The 17,590-nt window shown below is 48.4% G+C and overlaps 1 protein-coding gene across 1 annotated transcript in view; it reads left to right on the top strand.

Moving 5' to 3' along the window:
* LOC119174401 (metabotropic glutamate receptor 5-like) overlaps positions 1-17,590 on the top strand; it is a 165,052-nt gene that overhangs the window by 18,804 nt on the left and 128,658 nt on the right. Inside the window, exons 3-4 of the mRNA XM_075895697.1 lie at positions 3,420-3,728; positions 10,670-10,859. Coding sequence (XP_075751812.1) covers positions 3,420-3,728; positions 10,670-10,859 — 499 coding nt within the window. The remainder of the gene's footprint in view (positions 1-3,419; positions 3,729-10,669; positions 10,860-17,590) is intronic.

Below are 17,590 nucleotides of genomic sequence, written 5' to 3' on the forward strand. Positions count from 1 at the left end.
GAATGAATCTGGATCGGGCTCGTCGTCGGTGGACCTCTCGACAGCGTGTTGGCGAGCAGGGCTTGTGTGTTCACGAGCGCGGCGAGGATCTGGGCCATGGAAGGTTCTCCCTCGTGCGTTGAAACGGTCGGCGTGGCGGGGCGTGCCGCGTCTTGGTTGGTGCCGTCGTTCAGTGACGGTGGCCGCGTCGAACGCGAGGACATCGTTATGTCAGCAGGGACGGAATGGTGCAGCCCGAGGGTTGGAGTCGTCACCCGTTCCGTTGGCAGTGAAGCGTTCTGATGGGCTTCGTGCAATGTCTCACGTTCACTCGTGGTCGCACGGTTAAGCTGGGCTCGCAGGCTGCTCAGTTCAGCGCAAGGCCTCGCGTTGTCGGCGGACAGCGTCTCCAGGTGCGCCTGCCTGTCGTCGTCATAGGCAGCCTGGTCCTTTGTTGACGAGTCCGTCGGCTCTAGTGCTTGGCGAGTGATGTTGTCGCGGATGATTCTTGCGATGAGCTCGTCCTTTCGTCCGGAGCACCGTAGACCTCGTGCTCTCAGCTCATCGACGAGTTGCTTTTTCGTTACATTGGCCATCCTGCTGTGGTCGAGGGTCGTGAACACACTTTCGACGATGGTCGTTTCGGAGTCCCGAGACGATGCACGGCGTGGCGTCGCTCCTTCTCGTGGCGTCGTTTCCTCCTCCGCATGCAGCTCGGTCGATTCACATCCGGTCGGCTGCGCCATGTCAGCGATGTCCGAATGAATGTAGTCAAGGCGAGGTTCAAATTTTAAGAAAAACTGTATTGTGCTAAGTTACAGGTGAATCGGCAGTGGTTACATGTATAAGGAAACTGGACTCGGTGCAGGAGCTCGATCAGATACGTCCGACGCCACTCGCGTCTCGGCTCGCTCTGCGGTGCGTTGCTCTGCGGTCCCGGCTCGACTCTCGGCTCGTTCTCTCTCTCTGGCGATGCGTTGCTATGCGGTCTCGCTCGAAGGCTCTCTTTTTGTTTTTTGAATGTTCGTTGAACCAATGGGCAACCGCGTCGTGTGGACGCGCTCAGGGCTCGGAGTCCACGTTAACGCAGTGCAGCGTTTCCCGAGCAAGCACGGAGACGCTGCCGGAGAAGGAGGCGCTGCTGGAGAATGAAACGCTGCCGGAGAATTCAGCTGTGCGAACTCGAGTGCCGCTGACACATTCATTCATCCATCCATCCGTCCGTCCGTCCGTCCGTCCGTCCGTCCGTCCGTCCGTCCGTTCGACCGTTCATCCATCCATTCATCCATCCATCCATCCATCCATCCATCCGACCGTCCATCCGATTGTCCATTCGATCGTCCGTCCATCCATCCATCCATCCATCCATCCATCCATCCATCCATCCATCCATCCATCCATCCATCCATCCATCCATCCGTCCGTCCGTACATCCGTCCATGCAACCGTCCATCCATCCATCCATCCATCCATCCATCCATCCATCCATCCATCCATCCATCCATCCATCCGTCCGTCCGTCCGTCCGTCCGTCCGTCCGTCCATCCATCCATCCATCTATCCATCCATCCATCCATCCATCCATCCATCCATCGCTCCACTCCAGCGTGTGCTTCGGTATGAGTGAAGACCGCCAGCGGCGCTGCGCTGCTTTGTAAAATAAAAGCGCTTAGCCTATTAGAGGGCTCTGCGGTAGAGCGCTCTCAGCGCTCCGCATCTGATCTGGTAAGATTGGAGACCACTAGTGACGCTGCGCTGCTCTGTATTATAAAATATGAACGTCTGCGGTGATGAATAAAAAAAGCACCTCTTTACAAAACTTCAAGTCGATCTATAGCTGCTTCGAACACTACTAAGGGTCCCCTTTACGGGGAGAGCAGCCCAGCACTTGAGTGCGAAATTCAGCCATGAAACTCGTAAACTCGCCCTTCTCCTCTGTAATTGAGTCACATTTGCTGGAATCCGACCAATCTTTTCTTCTGTTTATAAAATGCTAGATATTCTTACAAATAAAGCTTTGCTGCATTCGGCTGAAATGTTGTCTAATGCTGACGTCTGGACGTCCTGCAAAACTTGGCACAAATATTCAGCCTCCATCCTGAAATCAACAATGCAAAGATGCATCTCACAGGTAAAACACGCTATCTTCTTAGGTAAAAGCGCTTGATATTGAGAACGTAAACGCAAGTACCATTTTGCTGTGCCACAAGTTACACCGTACCCGTGCTCTCCTGTCGGTACGTGCTGTCGAAGCAATTTTCGCAACCCGACGTATTTCTGCTCACCTGAACTGCTGGTACATGTATGCAATCAAATTCACTGTGCGTGCCTATTTCGTCCGACGTGATGCTTAATTCCACACTCGGGTCATTTTTGGTATGGTATACTTGTATTATTACACTTCCATCCGGCGTGTGTCACTATCGTATCTGTTTCATGCAGACGTCTTATCTGTCACAAGGTATATGCGTGAAATAAGGGGAATATTAGACTTGTTTTTCTTGGTCAAACACAATTTTAATCAGAACTAACTGACAAAAAACTCAAGAAAAGTACGGGCGATGTAATCCTTATAATTATGATGCAAATGTCAAGAAAATAAAGTGAATGAATAGATGACTAGCCGGTGACAGGCACCGAACATATGACCTTCGCATAACGTGCTCCTTGTATTCTTTCCTTTATCGTTGAACGTACGTCGATCCTGTTTTTCCTTTTCTTCATCTCTTTCTGTAACTTCTCTCGTCTAAGATCGTTCATTCTCCTCAACCTTTTGTCCTGCACAAGGTAGCCGGCTGGTCTGAGAACTGTCTAAGCTTCTGTCTTTCTCCTCCTCCTCTCACAGTTTCATGCCTCTCACTGCAGGTATAGAGCCGACTTACACTTCTTTAAATTACCTTATGTAATACTGTAAGTTACCTTAGGTTATTTCACTTAATTTCATTTATTCACATCAAAGACCCCAAAGCGGTGTTACTAAGGGGTGGTTATCTGAAAAAAATTACAAAATTTCTCCTCAAATGAATCTTGTCATTTCTTTCGTGAAGGTAGGTGAGGTGGTGATGGAAGTGATGTGGTGGAGAAGGCCGTTTCTGTATTTGCAAATGTAGGAGAAAATGATGATGAGCAAGTGAGAGTTCGTGCAATTAGACGAGAAACGTTAAAAGGATGGCAAGTCCGCAGTTAAATGCGCATAGGAGGTATAATGTGAGGTGTTTGGAGAAGTGAACTGTTACAGAATTTACGATATAATAGTAAGCTCGCGATGAGACGGCGATGCGCTTGTGCATCCAAACGAGATTCGGCGTTCAACCACAACACACTGATGTGATATAGAGGCGGCTTTAGGTTACCTTAAGCTATATGTAATTTAATTGTGAAGTTACGTTTGTAGGCTACATTACCAACCTATAGACGCACCCTACCCATCGTGGGCGCAGGTCCGCGAGCACTACGGCATCCAGCGCGTGGAAGCCTCTCTGCACACCATCGACGACATCAACCGCAGCGACACCCTGCTTCCCAACGTGACGCTGGGCATCGAGATCCGTGACTCGTGCTGGTATTCACCCACGGCTCTGGAACAAACCATCGAGTTTATCCGGGACGCAATCAGCGCCCAGGAGACGAGTGGTGGTGGCGGAGCGAACGTCACCGAATTGCCCGCCGTCTGTCCCAAGGGCCCGGCGAGGCGCGTCAAAAACTTAGTGGGCGTCATAGGACCTGGCTCGTCGGCCGTCACCATACAGGTGGGTCTGAAATCGTGAACGTTCTCCCGTTCCTGGTTTAATGGGCTTGCTGCGGAGAGCTTTAGTTTTATACCACCAATATTAGGGTCGAGGGCCTAATCTCTCATATCCTGGCCTTCCAGAAGGTCGGCGTGAGGGTGGGCAGGTGTAACCTGACCGTTCTCGAGTGGGCCTAGCCAGGTGACGTCGAGTCAACTCGTGCCTATTGTGGACCTAATAAGGTTGTTTAACTTACTCACCTCGGCTTTTTCATTTTTATAACTTATCTAGCGAAAACATTGGCCCCGTATCTGCAGGCTACACTGCAAATGTCGTCGAAAGACGACAGTCTTGCGTCTGGAGAGAGTAAATAAGACGTTTTTTTTTTATGTTTTGCGCAAGAAAATCGGTGAATAGTGTTCTGGAGGCGCTGCGGTAGAGGGCATCGAGCGTGCAGCGGAGGAGGAGGAAAAAACCTTTATTGATGCTGGCTCTGCCAGATAGCCCTTGTCCCCACCGGGCTAGTTGACATCCCTAGTCCGGGACGTCATTAGTCGAGGCCACCACCCGAGCCCGCTGCACTAGAGTTCGCTGTTCCTCTAGTGTGGATCTATTGAGAAGGGTCGTCTCCCAGTCCTCTTTGGTGGGGTTGGGAAAGGGGGTTAATTTTGGGTTTATTTGGCAGGCCCAGACCATATGGTAAGTGTTGGCCACTTCCCCGCAGTACTGGCACTGCCCACTTATTTTAGGGTCGTAATATTTTAGTATGGCTGGACAGAGCAGCGTATTTGTCTTTAGGCGCCGCAGGATGCGCTCCTCCGTTTTCGAGAGTCCCTTCGCTGGTGCGGGATACAAGCGGCGTTGCTCAACGTAGTATTCTTTGATTTCTCGAAACCGTGTTAAAGGTCTGGGACGTTCAGGTCTATCAGGGGAACGGGGAGTTCCCCGGGAAGTAAGCACGCGGGCCGCTGCATTTGCAGCCTCGTTACCCTGTAGACCCTGATGTCCCGGAGTCCATATAAGACGTTTTGGAGTAGGATCGTGGTTCCTGATGCTGAATTCTAAAAGTCTATTAGCCAATGGAGAGATTTCTCCTGCAAGATAGCTCTCGCAGGCTCTTCGAGAGTCTGTAACTATTTGTTTTGAGTTTGGATGGGATACTGCCAGTGCAATGGCCACCTCCTCCGCCTTACTTGAGCTTGTGGCTTTGAAAGTGAGGCCGTCCACCTGCGTTCCTTGATGTATTACCGCCACCGTGTAGTATCTCCTAGGTGACGGCCCGGCCACATCGACGTAATAGACCTCATTACGGGAGCCAAGCCGTTGTTTGTGTGCCTCAGCGCCTGCTTGCCTTCTACCCTGCTGCGCCTCTCTGGTCATTTTGCGGGGAAGCGGGGACACCCAGAGTTTTGTTCTCCAAAGTTCAGTAATACGTTCCGCGTTTTCGATTTCGCATTCGTGTTGGATCAAGAGGCGGTCCAGTAGGTGCCACCCGGGGGGCGTCTGCGTAAGACGCGTATATTGATTTGTGAGGTGGGCTTCTTGGAGCTCTTGTATAGAGTTAAAAACTCCCAATGCAGAGAGTTTCTGATTTGAAGTGCTGATGGGTAAATCAAGTGCGCACTTAATTACTTTTCTAAGAATAGCATCGACTCTGTTCTCTTCGTGTTTAGTCATTCGTAAATACGGTATTGAATATAGAGTCCTGCTTGTTACAAAAGCATTGGCGAGCCAAATCGCGCCCCTTTCTCGTAGCCCCCCGCGCTTGTTTGACACTCGGCGGATCATGTGCCCTACCTGTTCTCCAATTTTCCGTAGCTTGTCTAGCGTGGTGCTGTTTTTTGTTCTGTTGTGAATCAGAAGGCCAACGATTTGTAGTTCTGAAACCTCTCGTATTGTTGATCCTGATACCATCAATTTCAGGGTCGTCCTATCTTTAATGTTTTCTCTGATATGAAGGAATTCAGATTTGGTTGGAGCGCACTGCAACCCACACTGGGCCGCATAGTTCTCCACAATGGAGGCGGCCTGCTGCAGGCGATCTTCAATTTCTCCTAAACTGCCCCCATTCGTCTAGATTGTTATATCATCGGCGTATATTGCATGATATATTCCTTCCACTACTGCCAATGCTTGCGGGAGCTTCATCATGGCAATGTTGAATAGCAGCGGAGACAGGACAGCTCCTTGCGGGGTTCCCCGCGTCCCCATTTTGAATGGTCCATGTTCCTCGTTATCTATGCGAATGAACACCAGTCTTTCAGAGAGGAAGTCTCTGATGTAGGCAAATATTTTCTTACCGCAATGGACACTACTCAAGTTCTTCAGGATGCTTTCATGTTTTACGTTGTCGAATGCGCCTTTAAGGTCGAGTGCAAGGATTGCTCTGTCGTTGTGCGTCGAGGAAATGGGTTGGATAATGTCTTGTTTTAGTTGCAAGAGGATATTTTGCGCAGACAGGTGGGGCCTAAAGCCAAACATGGAATCTGCGAAATGCCCCTTGCTCTCGAGGTACGTGGCGAGACGGTCTCTGACCATTGTTTTCATCAATTTGCTGGCACATGAAGTTAATGATATAGCTCTGAGGTTGTCCGTGCTGATTTGCTTGCCTGGTTTGGGGGATGAATGTGACAACTGCTGTTTTACATTCAGTTGGCAGTGGTTGGCCATCCCAGATCGCGTTAATGTATTGCAATAGATGCCGATAAGAATCGTCTGACAGATTTGCTAACAGTTTTACCGTGATCAGGTCTCGGCCCGGGGCAGTGCCCCTGCGCATTTTTTTCAGTGCTGCTTTCAGATCGCACATTTCAAAAGGGGCATCGAGTTGACTGTTTTCTCTACCTGCGTATTTATATGCGTTCCTGTTGGGATCCGTGGTGCGACATAGGTATCCAGCACACAAATCATCAGCCAGCTGGGAGTTGGTTCCCTGAAAACTGTGCAGGGCTCGACGGAGCTGCTTTTGCGCTTCTCCTCGGGTTTGGGCGGGGTCCACGAGAGTTCGAAAAAGGCGCCATGCTTTTTTGTATTCATTTCTTTAGCTACAACATTGCACCGTTCTATCCAATTGGATTCATTCAGTTGTGCAGCATATTCATCCGCTTGCTTACTCAACTTGGCTATTCTAAGTTTAAGCTTGCGGTTGAATTTGTTTTTCCGCCAACGTTTAGTTAAGCTTCTGCGGGCGTCCCAAAGGTGGAGCAGGTACTTATCGACGGCGGGGGTGTTTTCCGTTGTCTTTATAGTTTTAAGACACTTGGAATTGGCTGCAAGGAGCTGTTTTGCCCATACCGTATATCCTCCCGCCCCTGGCACAGAGGGGATCGCCCGTGAGCGGAAGGCTGTCCAATCTGTCAGCTTAGCTTGGCTCCATGTTCTAGGGCCTGTGTTGCCGGAGAGTGTGATTCTGAGGAGACAGTGATCACTGCCGAGCGTTTCTTCTAAGTTTTCCCATGTTGCGTAGGAAATGTTCTTAGTGATAGATCTGGGCAAGTATCTCGGTTTACAGAATTCCCGATTCTAGTGGGTTTCATTGGATTTTTGAGAAGCAATAGACGAAGAGTGGATATGAGTTCTGCCAATTTCCGTCCCTTGGGGACTTCTCGGGTGTACCGCCAATGATAGCTGGGGGCGTTAAAGTCACCCAAAATCATTAGTGGGTTCTTATCTGCTTCCTTAATCGCTTTATAAAACATTTCGTTGAAGACACATTGCATAGATTTTGGAGAACTGTATACATTTAGAATGTACAAGCTAGGATCTCGTCTTTTGTTGGGAAGGACTTTGACCATTGTGTATTCATGCGCCTCTGACAGATCAAGGTCTATCTGACAAGCGGTATACTCCTTGTGTACGAGAACACAGGTGGACGCACTTCCCTGAAATGAGTTGTAACCAGGCAATTTCGCCTGTAAGCCGGTTTCTTGTAGCGCCAAAACTGCAGAGGTAAAATGTTGATTCTGCAGGAGAAGGTTAAGAGTGGCCCTCTTTTTCCTATCTTTAAAGCCCCTGCAGTTCCACTGGAAAATATCGAGTTGCTGTTGTTTGGAGCTTTTATTAATATGTTTAGAATTGCCTGCCATCATGAATTTATTATTGAGGAGGTGTCATTTTCGCCACTGCAGCCAGCGTGGGAGCCTGGAGAGGCGTGGGGGACTCAGTTTGGTTGGTTGACGACTGGGCTATGTTGTTCTCGGATTCAGAATTTGCCAGGTTACGATAAACAATTTTGCGTCGGGGTTCTGTTGTCTTAATGCTAGTTTTGAGTTGGTCCAATTGGGGTGTGAGCCAATTTTGAATGGTTTGTAGTACACTGGCTGTGAGAATTGGCAAAATGCTTTGCTTGAGGTCTTGCATAGCGGCTTGAACTGATAGGTTCAGCTGCTGCAGAATAATGTCTTGTACTGTAAGCTTGGTTTGTTCTAGGATTATTTTGCTCTGCTCCTCAAGTTTAGCCTCTAGTCTGCTTAGTCGACCTTCTATGTCGTTCGAAGCACCTACCCTAGTTTTAGACACACTAGTGTTACCCGATACGTCTGACTGAGTGTCCTGCTCATCGTCCGAGCAGTCGGAGGTGTGCATAGCCACCGGTTCCGACGGTGGTGGAGGGGTAGCAGTCTGCGACGCCTTCAGCGCCCGATTTTCGCGTTCCAGAGTTTCAATGCGTTCTTTCATGGCTTCCAATTGTTTTAAAATTTCTGAATTGGAGGGGGAGGCAGCGGTTGTGGTGGGAGACTGAGAGAAGACCCCTACCCAATCGCTGACCTGTTTGGGCGAGTTTGCCAGTGACGGGAAATCCTCGGCGCCGAAGGTAGACGGCCTCGACTTCTGTCCGGCTGGGGCTGTGATCGGCTTGGGCTTGTTATGCATGGGCTTCGCTTTTTCGTCAGTCCTGAGAGGGGCTGAGGGCTCTTCTTGCTTGTTTTTTTGTCCATGTTGCCGCTGTGTTAGAGCGGGCTTCCATGCCTTCCAGAATTTTCCGACGTACTGCGCTGAGCCGGTGAAGTGGTTTTCACCGCATATAAGGCACTCGTTTTGACAGTCGTGCTTCGCTGGGCCCTCCAGAGTGAGTTCCACCTTCGCACCACAGTGAATGCACCACTGATTGTCCGGATTGGGGCACGCATCCGGTCTGTGGCCCACCGTTCCACACCGGTAACATGCCGGAACCGTTTTCTTGTAGTAGCGCACTGGCACGTTTTCACAGCAGTAGTGAATGAATCTTGGAACGCGGCGTCCTTTGAAGGTCAACACTGCAACGTTGGATTTTCCGAGTTTTCGCACATACAAAATTTCGCCGTCGATCCACTCGAGCTTGCGTTTCATTGTCTGCAACGGTGACGACACCATTGCAGGTTTCTCCGGCTGATTTCAAATGTCCTTGAAATGGTACCTGGCGGTCCCCGATCGTCAGCGTGATGTCTCCGATGAGCTTCGAGGCCAGGCTTTCCGTTTTCAAACCTACAACAACGATGTTTTAGTCCCACACCGGCCACACGGAGATACCAGCGTTCGTGGTGCTGCCGGTGAAGCGTTGCACTGCTGTGCCAATCCCGCCTGGGCCGAACGAAGCGTGCAGATCCACGGTTATTTTTGGTTTAAGCACAATAACCAACTCGTCCGACCGGATTCGAGGCGTGTGTGTTGGCTTCCACGTCGCCAGCTGCCGCGGGGACTCAACGCAAGCTGCGGGTGTTGATCCTGTTTTGCGAGCCTGTGGCTGGGCGGCGGCCGTCAAGCCTCGGGGCTTCATTTTATCGAGCTTCTCTTGCAGTTGGCGAACCATGATCGGAAGATATTCGTCTTCACCTGGTATGGGGTCTTCCCGTGTTTCTGCCACCTCGATGTCAACCCACTGCATCGTGCTGGGGTCGTAGCCTGTCTTCGTGGACGCTGCCATGGCTGGGGAGCCCGGGCGTAAGCCTCGTCGGCGTTAGGCTTAGCCGGGCTCGGGCGTCGCATGGTGTTCAACCAGTCGTAGATTGGCGGAAAATGGGCCTACCTGGATAAAATTGGTATCCAGAGGTTCCTGATGGCTTCGCCGAAACGCTGAACCCGGTTTCTGGTGGATATTTGCCAAAAGTCCACAACATTAGTCGATTTCCGACGGAGCCGACGTGACATGCGTCTCACGCGCGCGCTGAAACGCCGCGTCCCCTCCGTGCAGCGGAGGCACGCCAGTTATATAAAAAGAGACTCATGGATGTTTACGACGGCTTTTCTTGCTACTTGGCAATACGTTCATCAGCGTACCTGCAACCGTTGCTCACTGCGGAAGCACAAAGGTGGCGACAAGAACTTATGCTTATGCCACCCTTTCAGCATTGCTTGTACTTCTGTTCTTGCTTATTTTTCAGTTACTTTGTTACCAGATGTCGCTGTTGCACGTTACCGCATCTCCTCAAGATCAGCGTCTTTTATAAAAACGCAATAAAACATGAAACTCTTTTGCCTGCTTTTGTCAGCTTCTCTGGGAACCATGTTTTACAGATATGCATTTGGAAGATCATTTGTATGTGGGTCATCAAGAACAACAGCATCCATCCAATAACCCCACGGGCTGGAATACGTCATTTTGAAGTGGAAGAGCCGTTATAGTGTGGCCGCTCTAATGAGAAAGTTCAAGACTGCATGGTTCCGTTGCTAGACAGTATCCGTCTTGATTGCACTTGGTCTAAGTGTAATCATAGTGTAAGTAGACTTGGGACTAAGCTACATGCTATATAATTCAAATCAATGCATCAGTGTGTCGTGACTTCGTTTCTGAAAAAAATAATATGAAGTGGATTGCGTACCTGTTCGTGATTCTCCCAGCTTTTATGCCATACATTAGCAAACTAATAAATGGGCATTGTAAAAAAACAAAAAACATCAAACAAGAAAAAAAAGCAGCCAATCAAGAAAGTAGTTGCGTATTGACGATTTAGTCTTCTTTCCTCCTCATCCGGATGGGCGAGCAGGTGCAGAACCTGCTGCAGCTGTTCAACATTCCGCAGATCGGCTACTCTGCCACGTCGCGACAGCTGAGCAACAAGCAATTTTTCAAGTACTTCTTGCGCGTGGTGCCTTCCGACCAGTACCAGTCGCAGATGATGGTCGACACGCTGCTCATGTACAACTGGACCTACATCTCCACCGTCAACACGGAAAGTAAGTCGGCGGTCGCCGCCTCTTTCCTTCCTTTGAGAGCGGTGGCTCTGCTACCAGGCGAAGGATAATGCACACAATACTTTGTTTGCTGAGTTTCCACGGTTAAAAGAACAACCACCTGACACGATTACAGATAGATATCACGATGCATTTGGCAAGGGGTAAGAAGATGAACCACAATCACGGTTTTTATTGTCAGTTTGCTTGGCAAGAATTTTGCACATTTAGAACGTGATGATGGTCATACAAAGGTCGCACTTCCTGTGTCTAATCGAGACAGACTAAAGTTTGATAATTTAGTGCGCTTCATCCAGCTCCACTGGTCGTTGGAATTTTCAGTAACAGAGACACGCATAAATGTTTGGTCGTCTTAGGCCTGCTTTTAAACACGTGGCTGTGATTACAAAGTGCTGTTTATAAATGCAACGAAACCGTACGCATGCACTCCGTACGAACATAAAAAAACAAGTAGAACAGGACAGTCAAAGCGTGCACTGTTGCTCCTTCTCAATGCCCCGCCTTCTTTACACTGCATCGGAAAAACGACGCAGAAAAATCTTTAGAACTGCGTTTGCTATTCGAGATTGTTGACGGCATTGAAACACCTTCGAAATCGCATTGAAACTCCTACTTGGTTGCTTCGTATAAAATTCACCGCAAAATTATGGACATTTTCTATGGTGTACTGCAACGTGCCGTTATGAAACAGCAAGAACTGACGACTGACCGCTCCGCTCTAGAGCTGTGCCAAAACTTGGACGAGGCATCCTACTAAGGAACCTATAGGATCTAATATTGGCTAACATGACGGATTTCCCATGGGGGTATTACCCCCATAGAGTTTCCTAAAATACTATTGGGGACTCTACTGCGATCATTGAGTCGTGCGTTCCCGACGTATCTAGTAGTAGTAGTAGGAGTCATCGTCGTCTGAGCTGTAGGTAGCCACCTCTCGTTTAGTGTTTGGAATGTTCGCTGGGTGATGGTACTTGTATATGATGAAGATATGATGGAAAGATGCGAGATGGTGGTACTTGGAGCGTTCACTAGATGGACGGACGGACGCATGGACGAAGAGACAGACAAGCAGACAACGTACGCGCAGACGTATGGACAGAGAGACAGATGCCCGGATGGACGGACCGACTCACAGACCCACGCAGGGATGGACGCACGGATGAATGGAAGCACGGATGAACTGACAGATGCTTCGCCCTACTCATTATCAATCACTCCGTGGATATGCTGTGATTTTTTTTTCAATGAAGAAACTCACTAGAAGACGCTGCCTGCGTCGATGTTGTCTGTCGCGGGTGAGGGCGCGTTCTCGTTCATTGCGAGCTGTTAGTTCAGCGTTCATCACAAAAAGCGTTCCCTTTCTTCGCCACACGACGAGTGCTGAGGTGGTGCCCTCTCTTGCGCACAAGCAAAGAGACAGCAGCAGAGGACGATGCCCGCCGACACACCGATAACCTAAGGTACTTCGCCCCTAAAATGTTCCAAATGTTTCTGAGGCATTATCTGTACTCTGAACATCCGCTGTCTTGCATGAATGTCATCAAACTTACGTAACAAGCGCACGTGTTCGCAGATTGAATACGGTGGTGTTAGGAATGCCCCGCATGTAAGCAATTAATCCAGCGAGTGCAGATGGTTGGCGCGTTCTCGTGTTTTCCACTACGCTGATCATTTTCTCAAAAATCGTTTTTATGCAAAACTAGCACTTCGAAATGGTGGGCGCGTTATCGCAGTGCTGACAGAATTCCGTAGAATCACTTTTACGTTACTTGCATCAAATATTATAACTGACAGCAGAGGACTTTGGTTGTACGTTTAATGATCAGCTGGCTGAGAGAAAATATTACTAAACATGAGCGGAGTCGTTTTTTTTGTCGTTAATAATCATTGAAGACCTCGTTGGCTTTACTTGAAGAAAAGTGCGCGTAAGAGGAACTATATGCACAATATGCAATGAATAATAGGTGCTGGCCGACTCGTAGTGGGTGAACACGTCATCAGGAAGCGCCTCTTCGAAGCAGGAAGCTGTGAAGCATTGGCATGATTGAAACTGCTCCTTGTCGCACAGTGTAAGCTGGAAAGAACCGAGGCGGGTGGGTGTGGGCGGCTTTTTTTATAAACCTAACATCGATCAATCATCCGCTTAGAGGCCAGACAAGGCTGCAGTGTTGTACTTCAAGCGTTGGACGGAGTAATCAAGAACTTCTTCCCAACGTCTGCGAGACCCGGTTAACCGAGACACACGTCTTATGCGAAAATATACAGCAGCTTGATCGGTGCTGTAGAGAGAGAAACATGGCACTCGATCATCGGGAAATTCCTCAGATAGGCGGGGTTTGCCGACGAACAAGGCACCAAGGCTGCTTGAGCTGTGAACGTTCTGCAGACAAAAACAATGACACAACAGAGCAACAGATGAGGCTTATCCACGTTCGTAAATCATGACTCCAGCGGGAGCTCCGCTTACTCTTTTATTAGTGAGAACACTGAGCTCATGGCCATCAGGAATATTTCAAAAAGCATTAGAAAAGCTTCAATGTTCTTTTGAAGTCACTAACATTTGTGATCAGTACTGAAAGAGAGATATCGAAACTGTGCGTTGTGCTTGTGTGGAAGCAATGTTAAAATGAAGAATTTCAGCCTCGCCAGCTGCAGGGCTGTGTAAATGATTGTGTGTGTTTTAAATATTTACTTTATTCAATAAGAAAGTGGGATTAGGTAGCTGTAGTGAAGAAATGGCTGTGACAGCTAATTCAATAATTTTCTTGTTCAATTTAAAAGTACAAAAAGAAGAACGAACTGCTACAGACTACAAAGGCGGTTAACATTATCTCACTACTCAAATACTCACTTCATCTCCCTTCATTCGACAGCGTACCAGGCAAGTTTTCCTTCCTCTTGTCCGCAGTGTCATCTGGTGGCTAAATTGAAGTGCCCGGCAAATTGCCAGAGAGCAAGCGAACGTTAAGAGAGCAACTGGCTTTTACAATGTGGCTACTGGTAGTCTGTAGTAAGTGCATAGGGGCTCTGATTTTTTTGCTTTTTGTTTTTGTTTTTCACATCGAAGCAGTTTTTAGTCGAGGCTGCCTCGTCCGTAGGCGTAGCTCTGGTCACGGGATTTTGCAGCGTAGCGAGAGTAGGACTCTATAAGAGAGGAAGGGCTGCTCCGTGCCAAGATGAATGAGGGCCAGGCTTTGTGGAAATGATGAAACAATAAGATGTGCGCTCAGAGCGGGAGTTTCCAGGCTCTGTGGAAAGGGTGCACCAATAATAGATGCGCTGAGAACGAACGATTGTGTTGAGGCTCACTAGAAAGGGTGAGCCACTAGAAGGCTCACAAGCGTGGGTGAGGGTGAATGTGACAGAGCGGGTGAATGTGACACAGTTTTGACTGTGTTCGCAAAGTGGTGCTGCCGCTTTTTTTTTTTCTCGTTATGGTCTCAGAATAAAGTCGCGTTATTTGCGAACATTTGGACCTTTCTTTATCATATCACTAGCATGCGTCATTTCTAAACTACAAATTGTGAAGCAGGGCGTGTGTTCAGCTTACAGATGTAGCATGGACGCAGTGACAAAAAGAAAATTCAGTGGTTGACTACGGCTCCGACAAAACAGAACAAAAAAAGCTAAAATAAGCTTGAATGCGTAGGCAAAAGTCGCAAGTGATTTCTACTTCAAAATAATTATACAACCTCTCCCAGAAGGCAACCCTGATGAGATGCGAATTAGCAGTGGTGCGCACGGCATCGAGCTTGTGAATGCGGGCGTCGACGCGGGTTCTGGAAGAACGGTTTCAAGGGAAATCAGGTGTAGTGCTTACTCGAATAAACGTTTGTTTGAAACGCAAAGCTAGAGAGGCGGGTTGTGTTTCGTGTAAGTTTCATTGCAGATAAACGAGCTTAAAGAGTGTTTTCACTTGACGCGTGGTCCAGCGTTGTGCATGGTGGAGAGGGTGAAGCGAGAGAGAAGTGTGTTGCGAGCGGGTGGAGGGGCCGGCAGCTGTTGCGCATAAGGAAGAGAGTGACGTCAACGCGCAGCTGATAGTTGACCTACTTCGCACTGCTGGAACACCTGCGGTGAGAGGGTTCGTATGGATGTACGGGACAGCGTTACACAGGCTAGTGAAAGCGCTTCTTCGCATCTAATAATTTAGATAAGTTTTCGTGTCATATAAGCGCACACTGAACTGAATATCTAAGGGTGGTGAATAATAATTGGGAACGGTCGCAGTGACTGTGAGCCACCAGAGCATAAGTGGGGCAGGCATGACGCTATGCAACGTGAAACACTGCGTAGAGGCGTCATGGCTGTCTTATCTTTGAGCCTTGCCGCTGCAGTACCACGCGAGAAGGCGTATGACGGCTGCTTCGGGGGCGCTTGGTTGTTCAGCCTCGCGATGGGTGGCGCGCTTGCTGGGCCATCTGTACGTGTGCTTCAGTGGAAGTGACAACCTGAATGCCATCGTCGAGTAGATATCGCAACACCGCAAGCTGTGAAATCTCAAGCAAAAACCCAGTTTCCTTCTTAAACATCAGGGCAAAAGGAGGCCACATTAGCCCAATATAAAGCCTAGCAAGCGGGAAAGCTCACCAACATCGAAGTTGTTGCAGACGCCGGCCTTGTTTAAGAACACCAACAAGGTAAAAACATCAAACTTTAATGATATCGTATGCGTAATTCTTGCCAAACTCAGCCAAACATGCCTTAAGATATTAAAAAGTCGGCCTACGAGAATACGTTTTAGCCAGTATTTTGTTTTTCCTCTTGAAGGAACACACGTGGCGCCCTTTTGTTTGTTTTCGTTCAGGCCCCTTGCTCTATCCATTTTATTCACCCTTTCTCGTTGATCCCAGTTCTTCGAGTCGAAAATCATTTGTACTCTCTCCACCACCTCTTAACTTTTCTAAAGCGAGTTCACTGCGTCCCTAGTTTTTCTTCTTAAACATTTATTTTTTAACAACCTTGTGTTCCGGCAATTTCGATGACAAAAGTTCGAAAAACAGCCACCAGGGGGAGGATTACACGAGAGTGCGGGTCAGCCAGGAGGAGATTGAAGCCTAATGCATCCGAAATCACGGACATGTACGCTTCATTATTGGCTTTGTTTGTTTCTTTCATCTTCTTTATGTTTGGTAGTCTCCTCTTTATGCGAGGGCGTCGTCGCCATTCTACAACCTCGGCTGTGTTTTTCTTTCGGCGCGGTGGCCTGTTACGCCTGGTCGACGTGCTTACTCGCTCCCACGAGCACATCGGAGCAGGCGCAACAAAAACAAAGAAGAGAACCGAGAATAGGGATAAAGGGAATAAAGACCGAGTGATGGTGGCGTGAAAGGGACAGGATCCGGGGGACAAAGAATAGAGCAGCAACGGCACTCGTCTGCTTGAACCGCGGAGGCATTAACGCACTCCTTCGGGGAATCGGGTTCTTCCGGGTCTCCAGGACCGCACGGGATTGCTACAGGGCATTTCGCTGCTGCCCCCCTGTGTTGGCACTCTGCTTGGCTTGGCACCCAATGTGACGCGACCTGCCCGATACAAGATGGTGGCGTTCGGGTCTACTTGGCATTGTACGTGTGTGCTAGTCCCTCAGGCTCCGGCAAAGATGCCACCTCCCTCTTTCTCAGCCGTATGTAGACTCCTTCGACGTCTTGCGTGAATGACAAGACATGGCTTTTGGTAAATGCCATTCGTGCCATGTATGGATGAGGATGATGAGAAGAAGACAAGAGGGGACTCGATTTTTGTGTATCGAGCTCTTGCAGGCTACGGACGACAAGGAACGCAATGCATAATCAACGTTGTTGTTTTGATTAGCATTAGGCGGGCATTAATTTCTGCTGGGGTATTAGTACCGGTGGATGATTGTGATAAAGTCTTCGTGAAAATAAATGAAAAGTTGATGAGAAAACATTAGAGACAACTCAGCGCTGACGCGAGTCGAACACGTAGCCTGCGCATTATCTTTTGCTGTTTTCTAGCAACTGAAGATGTACAGCGACGACTTATTTCTTTCAACTATATTGTTGACTATCTTTATAGATCTATTTACAAAATTGTGCTGCAAGTGGAAGCAAAACCAACGTATTGCAGCCTTTACCTGTAGTTACCCTTTAGTAGAATAAATTTACAGAACAAGTTGTTATTACCGGATGGTATGAACTGCCTTTTTGTACGCTATATAAATATCACGTTCCCACCCTGCACCCACGCGATGGAGCATGCGCTGAAATTCCACAGGAAATGTCACCTAGGTTGCGTTTGTTTTGTGAGCATCATGGTGTTTGGTGTCTTGCGTCGAGTTCCTTGCTCAGGCGTTAATAATATACACTTTGCTGCCTAAATATTGTCTTGCAATTTGTTCGACCTGCACTGACACGTTTTCAGGGGCAAAGCTTCGTAAAGCGTGGGTCGGTCGTCACCGGTATGTATGTATGTATGTATGTATGTATGTATGTATGTATGTATGTATGTATGTATGTATGTATGTATGTATGTATGTATGTATGTATGTATGTATGTATGTATGTATGTATGTATGTATGTATGTACGTACGTACGTATGTATGTATGTATGTATGTAGTATCCACCTTACAGCATATCCACAGAGTGAATGATGATGAATGGGGCGATGCTTCGGAGGGGTTTATCGGCAAACCGTGAATTATCCGCTGGCCGCGTCCGTGCGTCGTCTGTCTGTTTGTCTGTTTGACGA

This window comes from Rhipicephalus microplus, chromosome 5 (assembly GCF_043290135.1).
Source record: "Rhipicephalus microplus isolate Deutch F79 chromosome 5, USDA_Rmic, whole genome shotgun sequence".
Lineage (NCBI taxonomy): Eukaryota > Metazoa > Arthropoda > Arachnida > Ixodida > Ixodidae > Rhipicephalus > Rhipicephalus microplus.